Raw genomic sequence first — 12166 nt, forward strand, 5'->3', positions numbered from 1 at the left:
TTTTTTGTTCTTACTTTTTAACTCAAATAAGGTAGATTTATAAGGAAACTCACCTGAAAAATCAAATAAAACCACTCTAGAGGTTGTAGTGTAAACATGTTTTGATATAAAGTACGAAATTTGCCAAAAATCTAATAACAAAAATACCATCTTAAATGCTTGTAGTCCAATAACATTGTTAAATGACCAATAAACAAATTCTGAATACAACCATAATAAACAAATTTAACTAAATGTGTAAAAGAGTTATGAAATTGACTCCTCACGTACTGGTGGCGAGAGAAAAGAAGAGACCTGGCCCGTGCCGGCGCACAGCTGTGTACTAGTGTGTTGCCGCGCGGTAATTTCAGGCGCTTCGCCCTACAGCCAACCCTGCAAATTGTTTATCCTAGCAATGGAACAGTGAAACAATAATGGAATTACGAAACAAGGCGCGGCAACATACTAGTAGTAGCGCCTGCAAATTTCAGATAGGCCAGAATCCAGGTCTCTTCTTTTCTCTCGCCATCAGTATTATACCACACAGCAAAATTTTGCTGCTTTATAATAAGGAATGTGTATCTGATTGATAACAGCTGGTAATAATTAATAATTTAAAAACAGCTGTTTAAATATTTTAAAATAATAAATAATCAGCTGGGCATTTATTATTAAATGACATTTGTCATCTCAATGTTGAACAAAAAAAACAAACTGTAAATATACTGTGTGTTTGTTTTAAGTATTTTAACGAGTTATTTTCAACTATTTTATTAGTAATTTTGTGTTGTGTGTTTCATTTATTAAAAATGGAAGGTAATATCCATGTGTATTCAAACTTTGAATTAGCAGAAATGCATTTAATGTAAGGTTTGGGACGCTGTAATAGTACTGCAGGAAGACGTTTGTATCAAGAGAACTTTCCTAACCGCAAGTGTCCAAGCGCAAGATTTTTTGCCACTATTCATCAACGTCTATCTGAAACAGGTTCTTTGAAGTCTTCGGAGCATAGTAATGCAGGCATCGCCCGATCATGTAGAACTGTTGAATTAGAAGAGTTGGTTCTTAATAACATTTCTGATTATCCGGAAAAGAGCACTGGAGAATAATTGTCACTACAGTTCAATGTCAGCCAATTTAGTATTCGTAGAATACTAAACGAGTACCAGTTACACCCATACCACTTCCAGCATGTCCAACTTCTTTTGCAACAAGACTACGCTCCCCGTGTTACTTTTTATCGATGGCTCTGGAAAAATGTGCTCATCCAAACTTTTTAAATACAAATTTTTTTACCGATGAGGCTCACTTTACAAGAACAGCTATCATTAACACTTCCATAACAACCACACTTGGGCAGACAGAAATCCTCATGCTATCAAACCTTATCGCTCACAACATCAGTTTTCAGTAAATGTTTGGGCTGGAATATTAGCAGATCATTTAGTTGTATTCGTGCTTCCTCCCAGGCTTAATGGCGTGGTGTACTTAAACTTTTTAAGAGACGAGCTACCTAACCTCCTTGATGATGTACCTCTACATTTGCGCCAAAACATGTGGTTTAAGCATGACGGGGCACCTGCGCACTACTCTCTGGATGTTTGTGGACACCTAAATGATTTGGATTCACAAATCAATGGATAGGCTGAGGTGGTCCAGTTTCATGGCCAGCAAGATCACCGGACTTAAATCCTTTGAACTTTTACCTTTGGGGACATTTAAAAACATTGTTTACTCTTCCCCAATAGATAGCATTGAAGAACTCCGATTAAACATTTCTAATGGAATAGAAACCATTAAGCAAACACCTGGAGGTTTTGAACGGGTCCGAAACTCTACGAGAAGACGCTTTAACGCGTGCATTTCTAACAAAAGAGGTCATTCCGAGCATCATCTTTAATCTTCCGGTGAGACTTAAATCTATTGTAGATATGTTTATTGTATTTATAAATCAATTTTTTACTAAAAATATGTTTTGTTTTTCGTCAGCTGTTACCAATCAGATTCTCATTCCTTATTATAAAACAGCAAAAGTTTGCTGTGTAGTGTAATACGTGAAGAGTCAATTTCTTAACGTTTTACACATTTAGTTAACTTTTCTTATTATGGTTGTTTTAGAATTAAATTCTCTACAATCTGTATTAGGAAAAATAATTTGTTTATTGGGCATTTAACAAGGTTATTTCACATCAAACATTTAAGACGGTATTTTTGTTATTAGATTTTGTCAAATTTCACAATTATTCAAGAACTGTTTAGACTACAACCTCTAGAGTAGTTAAATGTGATTTTCAGGTGATTTTTTTATAAATCCACTTTATTTGAGTTAAAAATTAGGAACAAAACAATTTTGAATCACTTAAGTTCACCAGGTCAACTGAAAACAAAGCGAAATCTTTCGCCATCCATTACTCACAAATGGAGCGTTTCCGGACCTACCTTTATGTAACATTTTTTTCTTATTTTTAACTCTAAAATCACTTCTTAAAATATTTTACCGTATTTCTGACTCACCCTGTATATTACACATGTTTGGGTCATATAGTACTACTGTAGTGCCGGAGGGGAGGAGGCAGAGCGGTGTCGGCGCGCCATTTCAGTCCACTCAATTAATATGCAGGTGTAATGCGGAAAACAACTACCTGGGCCGTTCCAGATTTCCAATACTACAACATTCTTGCAAAGCGTTTCGTCAATAAAACTGGAAGAAACATTACAAAGGACAATTTTTACACGTCAATACCCCTAGCAAACCATCTTTTTGCTAACTTGTAGGAACTATATAAAAAACAAACCGAAACATCCAATAGAATTCATAGATGTAAAAGAAAGGCCTGTGCAAAGCAGCTTGTATTGGTTTTGAAGTAGAGCCTAACAATACTCTCTTAGTATCGTACGTAACTAAGAACAATAAAACGTACTATCGCTCTCCACCTTTCATCAGGACGACAGTATTGATCCAGAAACAAGATATGCTTTTAAGCACATGTCAATATATTCTATAATTTGGTAAAAAAACTAAGTATAAATAGAATAAGTAATCGAAGGCCCTGATTATATTCAATGGTGTACTAAACCTTGCGAAACTTGAATCAAAAAAGAAAAAATATTATTCGCCTCACAATTAATTGGCTCAAGACCTGTATAAACCTCATATTTTTTAACGAGCAGCTATCCTCAGAAATCTTAATATAATCGTGCCGCCACGATACAATGTTTACTCAACATTATTAAATTTACCAGGCTCCTACATATTATACAACTGTAGAAAACATAATAAGATTCTTTGCCGTTTTAAAAATCAGTGCGGCGTAGCCCTGGGGGATTGTCGAAATAACCATAGTTCTATATACATCCCAGCGGCCATTATAATGTCTATGTACATTTCACTACAATCGAAAGAATAGTGTAAGCTAAAAAGTAAAACAAAAGTAATTTTGAATTTATAATAATATTCTGATGAAAGAGTACAATTTACTGTTTATATTTTATTTCAACAGCTGTTCTAAGATATAATTTAATCTCTTAAAACTACTATTATTAAAAGTACTTGTAATATACCAAATGAAATATAAATAGAAAACCGGATTTATTTGCCGAATACATTTTAGTAAAAGTTTTCATGAAGGTATAGAACAAATGCTGGCCTGTAATTGGATTCTTTTCAGCCCATTGGCAAAGCCCAAGGTTCAAGATTGTTGCATTACAAGGATTGAAGACCACTACGAATTCGTTCTTAAATAAAAAAAAATTTAATACCAAATTCCCAGAATGAAAATCTGTATAATAAATGTATTTAAAGTCTAAAGGTAGAATCTAAAGGAATTTAATAATTTTAAGTTTAACTATCCCACACTTCTAACAGACCCACAAATCTGTACAAAAATATAATTGTACTTTCTGTGGATGTTTTCTGTGGATGCTTTTTCATTCCGTCTAACACCGTTCAGTGGATATATTAAGTCTAGTCAAGCGTTTTGTCCTATGAGTTCACCAAATAAAAAATATTACCTTACGCTTGATGTAGTTTGTAGCGTGAAGAAACCCAGCCCACCAGTTTGCATTACAATTGCCTTCTTCTTTTACCATTGAGTACCATAGCGGCCCCTGCCCTTGGTGTATCAGGAGAGTAGAATAGTATAGTATTATACAGGCCAACATAGGAATTAACCTGTACAAAAAATATTTTAGAGAGATGGAACAAAATTGTAACCATAAATTACCATGGAATACCCTTAGTTGTATTAAGATAGTAATAACTCAACTTACACAAATATATTTATACATATATATATATATATATATATATATATATATATATATATATATATATATATATATATATATATATATAATTTCAATAAACATTGAATCGCAAAAAGTACTTGCTCCGCCGGGAGTCGAACCTGGATCTCTCACTTGCCGGGTGAATGTGCTACCATTACACCACAGAGCGCTTACTTTTTCCGATTCAATTATTTTGTATTTGGTTGTATCTGTCACATATGCGTTTAAATAATCAAACTAATATATATATATATATATATATATATATATATATATATATATATATATATATGTATATATGGGTGTTTGTGTCTAATGTTTGCAAATTTTTAAAATTAGTATTATATTTAATTTCATAATTTCAGTTCATTTAGTTTACATTTGTATTCTCCGTCTAATAACTAAAAAACTGGCTGCATTTTACTGTAGAGACGATGGCATAAAATTGATTTCATTGTTCTCCATTGTCCAAGACAATTTTATGTGGCACTCATGTACATAACCTGAAATCACGTGAAAATCCCTGGTCAGAGGGCAGAGCATCCATTAAGCGCTGTCCGGGCAGGTTATATACAAATTGTAACTTGTTGTGTGATATACCTCTCGTTGAAGACTCTGTTCCTATTTCGGTAGTTTATTTTTGAGATTCTTTATTATTTGGACGCCGTTAATAAGTATGTGATTTTTGTGAGGTAGTATTTTGCACCGAAAAAGAGTAGAATCCCTTGCAACTACTTGTTCCCCTCAATACCAGTAAATATTGTTGTCAACTGTGTACTCTTTGTAATTTCACCTTCAAACCCGCCTATAACTGTGTCCACCATGTGGGAGATCTTCAGGAAGCTGCGATGTCTCAGCGTACCGTGCGGTTCGTGTTCTTTACTGTAATTGAAAGTTATATCAATTTATTTAGCTTTCCTCTAATATTCCATCTCATTTGACATTAAAATAAAATTCCCGCAAATCGCTTTTTTATTTTACTTTTATATTTCTTTTACAAACTTTTTACCTAATCTTCCAGTTGTTCTTGACATTATAGATACACTCGAGTACCGTGCACAGCTATATTTCATAAATTAGATTTGTATTACATTTAAAACGGCATTCTCACCATTTGTTGTAAAAAATACAGTACTTAGGGAATTAATTTCTTGCAAGCAAAAGCAATTACAACAATGTAAATAGCGGAGTTAAAAAGTACAAAAATGAAATAAATACTAGAGTCGCAAATATATTATACTAAGTTGAAAAAACAACGACAGAAATTGAAAAATTACAAAAACATAACAAAATACAATGGATAATATTAAATATATAGTAAAACAATGCCTTGAACAACAGGAAACAAACCAGAAATGAACTAAGAAGCTAGACCAAGACTATATATCACTTTCATTGAACCGTATTACTCACTTTTAAAGGAATTTAACCTCGTTGAAAAGAAATCAGTTGAAGGAGAAACTTTACATCCAAATAACAGAAGGCATGGAAGGCTAGAATTGAAAGCATAGCTGGTTGGGAGGTATTGTCATCTGTAAATTGGTCTGGACCTGGTGCGATGGGAAATGATGATGTCAATTTCGTTCAGGAGATGAGGAAAGCATATTAGGCTAATGTCTAGAATATGAGGATATCAAATTACTTGCGTCTTAAATTCAATGCAAGGAGGTTGAAGCGCTTCATGACAACATTTCCAGGAGCGGTAAGTGAAAACCAACATGCAGCCCAACATCCTTACGAAACGTGATTGGATGGACTTAATCATCATAATATGGTTTTTTCTGGTTTGGTGACCAGATTATTGATCCATATTCCAATATACGTAGCACAAGGGCCTTGTAAATGATCGCAAGAGGCCCAGGAGGTCTATCTCACACGCTTGTTCATACCGGCTTCCCTGACAGTATAAAGTATTAGCAGCTATTAGCTTCCTCTTATTCTTCCATCACAATATTACGTTCCTACTGTTATGTATTCTCTGGACTTCTTCAGAAACATTTAAAACATGTATACTCTGTTAGCACAACCGTTGGTAAAGAAAACAGCTTCTCCTGGATTCAATTCTTCTTCAGTAATAGTCGTGAAACTTAGGCTTAGAGGTAAGTATCCCAAGTGTTCTGACCAGGTTACAAAGAGAGGTTTATACCTTTTTGTAAGGATCGAATGGGAGGAATTCCACAAAGGAGAAACATGGGGGGCGAAGATCCCCACTCAATATCTACATTTTGGACAATAAAACATTAAGCTTAAATGTTTCTCTGGCCTTTTCACATATGGCTAAGGAAGGCGGGCATTATTTTAAATTATGTATATATTTATCTAAAGCTTAAGTTATAACATATAATTACTAATGCATATTAAAAATGAATTTCATTTCACATACTTAACTGTCGATTTGTAATAATTCAAAAAGAGACTTACCTCACATATCTTACTGTATAAAAACGAAAAACTTTAAATTGGATATTGTTTAGAGACTTCCGGAGGAAGTTGTAAGCCAACAGAATTCCACTAATTAGGAAGAAACCGTTTACTGCAGGAATACACAACTCATGTACCACTGGTATAAATCCATAAAAAACCTGAAACAATTTTTATTATAACTAGCAGACCCGGCAAGTGTTGTTTTGCCATATAAATTCTTATTAGTATACGCGAATGTGGTGTATGAGTGGAAGAAGCTTGGAGCGCTGTAAAAGATGACAGGATATAAACATTTCAGAACACTTAACATTAATATTTACTCATTTAATATAATTTATTTCTGCATAGATAATTAACGTACATCATACGTAAGATAATATTACTTATTACAACATCAATCACTTAAAGCAATGGAATATGCCAGTATTTTTTATTAGCCAATCTTTAGCTAACAGAAAGAAAATGAATGGTTTGCCGACTTGAGAGGATGCCACATATAATTGTCCGAATAAAAGCAATACTTCTACACGGATGCTTTCCTACAACATACGGTGCAAACCTAAATGAAAATTGCTGGTTTGTGTGAATTATATTTCCAACGCTAGTGTTGAGTTTCCCTTCTTTCCAAGATCATGACAAAGATTTTAAAACAGGTTTATTTTTTGCCATTGCAATTTACTTTTGTATTATTGTTTTTTCCATTGATGATTTTGCCTTTTTTCTGATTTATATACATAAACAAATCTGATAACACTACTTAGGTAAAAAGAAGACAAATGACAGTTTAATAACAGTGTTTAAATTTAAAGTAAATATCAGACTACATTTTCTCTTTTATCTGTACTTCTAGCAGTTACCCATTCCTTTGCACCTAATTCAGTAGGCGTTGCACGTGTATGACCTCTACTGGTTTAAGTGAATTTTATTTCCAACGCTAGTGTTGAGTTTCCCTTCTTTCCAAGATCATGACAAAAATTTTAAAACAGGTTTATTTTTTGCCATTGCAATTTACTTTTGTATTATTGTTTTTTCCATTGATGATTTTGCCTTTTTTCTGATTTATATACATAAACAAATCTGATAACACTACTTAGGTAAAAAGAAGACAAATGACAGTTTAATAACAGTGTTTAAATTTAAAGTAAATATCAGACTACATTTTCTCTTTTATCTGTACTTCTAGCAGTTACCCATTCCTTTGCACCTAATTCAGTAGGCGTTGCACGTGTATGACCTCTACTGGTTTAAGTGAATTTTATTTCCAACGCTAGTGTTGAGTTTCCCTTCTTTCCAAGATCATGACAAAGATTTTAAAACAGGTTTATTTTTTGCCATTGCAATTTACTTTTGTATTATTGTTTTTTCCATGGATGATTTTGCCTTTTTTCTGATTTATATACATAAACAAATCTGATAACACTACTTAGGTAAAAAGAAGACAAATGACAGTTTAATAACAGTGTTTAAATTTAAAGTAAATATCAGACTACATTTTCTCTTTTATCTGTACTTCTAGCAGTTACCCATTCCTTTGCACATAATTCAGTAGGCGTTGCACGTGTATGACCTCTACTGGTTTAAGTGAATTTTATTTCCGACGCCAGTGATGAGTTTGCCTTGTTTCCACGATCAAGAAAATACGTTAAAAGTTTATATTTATAGCTATTCTAATTTAATTTCTTAGATATTAAAATTATCTTTTAAGTCTAATACTTGCAATTTGATTAAAATAGACAGCTAAAAGTACGTTAACAATGACAATACGCGTTTGTTTCCTTTTTAACTGAAAACCATTGTTAATATTTTAGAAAACTTAGAGCTGGATTTAGTACATTGGTTCAAACGCACAGTCCAGCTAATTTTCATCTAGCAGGGTTCTTGCCGACCGCTACAAAGGAGGTTTTCGGTGTCAAATTCTAACCATCTTATGTTTTGGAATACTTTGTGAAAAAGATAAGTAATTACCTAATCGCTGAGATCTAAAACGACGTTAAAAATATTTTCAATCATAATAAATGTAAAAAAAATTAAAATAAAAACAATATTTACAGAGAACAGTTGATAACATTAGACATGCTCTTTTACTGTACATAATATTTCAGAAATTTAGAGGGATTGGGTTGCTACTATAAAGACCAGTGGGGCGTAGCCCTGAGGGATTTTACAAATAAGAATATGCATATATTCATTGCAGGGACCTTAAGAATCTGTATCTCAAATATAAGCGCAGTCCTTTAAATAGTTTATGATTGATAAAAAAATTAAGTTAATTTTACAGACTCACAATAATTCAAGTAAGTTTAATAAATAATTTATATTACCAAATATAGAATAGAAATAGAAGATTTAAATATTTTTGTAGGCTAAGGTGTCCTGCGAAAAAACAACTAAATTAACAAAGTCGCAAGGTACATGTACATGTACTTTATTATAAACTTATCTAAGATTCAAGCTTTAAGTTTAACCACAGATAATTTAACACAAATATACAAATATGTACGTCTTAACTTAGCGCCTTCAAATAGTGTTTGGCAATTTATCTCGTATTTTCAGTTCCAATTTGATTGGTGGATCACCCTGAACACTTCGGGTTATTAAAAATACATACTAGCAGATTCTCAGACCAACTGAATCTGCATCTAAAATTTGGTATACATCGGTGAGGCCGTTACGAAGGAGTAAGTTAACTAACATTGTAACCTAATAATTTAACATATAAGGTATTTTAATTTTTTACCTATTTTACTATTTTAATCGTTATTTAATCATACAGTACTTTTATATGTGATCTTTCCCATGTATATTATAATTTTCAGTAATTATTTCAAAATATTGTTAACTAAAAAGTGTGGGAATTGTTAAATCTTAAGTTAATCACCTCAGAAAAATATGATTATTAAATTATTTAAATCCTCTCCTATCCTAAGTGTAACAGAAGGAACTGTAATTGGTATAAAGTTTGTATTTACATAATTTAATATAAATTGTCCAACGCTGATAACAGCTACTCGTCTTCATTCTAATAGATAATTGATTTAATTATGCCAATTTAAAAATACGAGCACCTATAAAATGTGATTGTATAGCTTCGTATTTTATGGACTTCAACCCTACGATAAAAAGGGCAAATGAGTAATCATCCAGGATTACTAATATTCCATGAAAAGTTCAGGTGGTATAGGTGTTTTATATCTAGGGCTTTATACCCTTTCCTGAAATACCCCTTGGAAAACATATAATTTGTCCATCATATTGAGTTTAAACAAGTCATAACTTTAATTCTGTATCGATATGAAGTGCTGGATTAAATACTTTTCAGCGGTCACACATTAATGACAAATGCAACTAACAGTATTCGCATCATTAAACCAGTAAAAATAAATTCAAACGGTACAAACATATGTTTCTTCTAAAATTACAGACTACCCATTGAATTTCTTATGTAACTGATAAAGGTAATAATATAAAATACTAATAAAAAACTGTCTACACTACTAATACGAAACTAACTTTTATAATATTGTGTTTGATATATCGTGGGATTATCCTAAACTTCATTGGCCATTCTTTCATAGTCTTAAACGTACGTACATATTTACATAAGCCAAGCTCTACATCGCTTTAAAATTTAATGTAGGCTATGATTTACATGAAGTAAAGTCCATTCACCAACCTAAAAATAAGGGTCTATCTTATAATAACTGATGCCATGTTTATCCTTCAACATTCAACTCAACTAAAGAACCACTTTATAATAATGTACATTTTGAGCTATGCTTACGATAATTTATTTTACCTAACTCATTGTACAATATCCTCAATTGGATATGAAAATACATTAACTACCTTAAAAACTACTTCCAAAGTCCAGTATGAATTTAATGACCAATATGTCAAATGTTTCAAACCATACATATAAACCAATACATTTTTAGATAGTGGACCTTCTGAGGTCAGACTTGCGGCATTATACTCTACTAATACGGAACATTAATTTTATTTACTGTAAAACCTAACCTTTAATTTAAGATTTCCTTCGGACTCATTGCGGACCATTCCCTGATATGATAAAAATAGGTACTTCAAAAAGTAGATTTATAGTTGCAGTAATGATGTACTAAGTATTATCGCTATACCTGTAATCAGGAATTTTCAATCCCCATACATCAGTGGCGTCCCAATTCAATCGTGCAGCGTAGACCATGTATATTGTGTAAGTTAAATTGCTGATCAAATTCTGTTCGTCACTAAGTAATGTCTAACAACCAACACAAACACCAGACTACTTATGTAGATCACTGTCCAAAAACGTTTGTTGAGTCACACCAACCTAGGCAGTCAATCATTTATGACGGGTCATTATTTTGATATTCAGAAACAATATTAAATCAAATACAATTATCAAAAACTACTTATAAATTCATGCATAACAACCGCCTAAGGCCTACAATGTACAAAAGGCTTCTTTCCCACATATTGAAATGAAAAGAGAGTACCCCCTGTCCTAAGTGCCGATTTGTTTCAAATACGAAACTAAGAAATAAAGAGATATACAGGTAAACATTAATGTTTACCTCAATAGCCTGGTACCTATTAATATATTAAATATTATTATAGTGTCTAATAATAAATTTGTTTTTACAGTAGTTAGTAATAAGTACTTACTTCATACATGTCTCTAACATTAAATTTGGAATAAATCTCCAGTAATGTATTGGATCGATGAAGAAATACAACTAACATTATGAAAATGATCCTGAGCCCATTCATGCAAGATATCTCATCATCTGAACTTCTTGTGTCCATCAGGATCTGGAAGTTGTTTGCGAGAGAGAACGCTTTGAACACTGAAATTACAAAGTAAATAAAATTGGGCTATTGCATTCAATTCATAAAAGATAACTTGATTCCTAAATAAATTTAAACTATCATTTAATACTATATTGTACTAACAGTTACTTGCGGCCTTACATGAACTTTCGTAGGCTTTGTGCGTGTTTATTTCTTATTTATGAATTATACTTCAGACGGCAATGTTGAGTTTGTATTGTTGTTGAGATGAAAAAAATATTGATACATTTATTTCTTTATAGTTAGATAAGAATATGAGGTTTCTAAACCATTTTATGAGCCAACAGAAAATAGAAGTAAATTATTTTGTTTACTTCCATAAAAGGTCGTTCTCATAAACAGGTCTTCAAAAACAAACAGAAAATCTTTTAAAAGTTTAATGCAGATATATTAAATCAAATATAAATTCCATAGAAATCCCATACTAAATCTGTTACAAATATACGTAAAAACATATAAAACCTGTAAAATTATATATTTTTTTGTACAAATTCCGTAATATTCTTTTTTTTTGTTAGTCTTTACCTGTAACCATTAAATTTAAATTAAACTAATTTTATATTTTTCCATCAGAAGCATCTTTATTTTGCAAGTTTACTCTAATATTTTTCAATTACTATAATTT

At 32.0% G+C, this 12166-nt stretch overlaps 1 protein-coding gene across 1 annotated transcript in view; it reads right to left on the reverse strand.

Annotated features, from left to right (window-relative positions):
* The window catches only part of LOC124355597 (nose resistant to fluoxetine protein 6-like), a 51255-nt gene that overhangs the window by 2247 nt on the left and 36842 nt on the right, over nt 1–12166 (reverse strand). Inside the window, exons 5-7 of the mRNA XM_046806760.1 lie at nt 11356–11537; nt 6688–6848; nt 3991–4150 (exon numbers count right to left, since the gene is read on the reverse strand). Coding sequence (XP_046662716.1) covers nt 3991–4150; nt 6688–6848; nt 11356–11537 — 503 coding nt within the window. The remainder of the gene's footprint in view (nt 1–3990; nt 4151–6687; nt 6849–11355; nt 11538–12166) is intronic.

This window comes from Homalodisca vitripennis, chromosome 2, assembly GCF_021130785.1.
Source record: "Homalodisca vitripennis isolate AUS2020 chromosome 2, UT_GWSS_2.1, whole genome shotgun sequence".
Lineage (NCBI taxonomy): Eukaryota > Metazoa > Arthropoda > Insecta > Hemiptera > Cicadellidae > Homalodisca > Homalodisca vitripennis.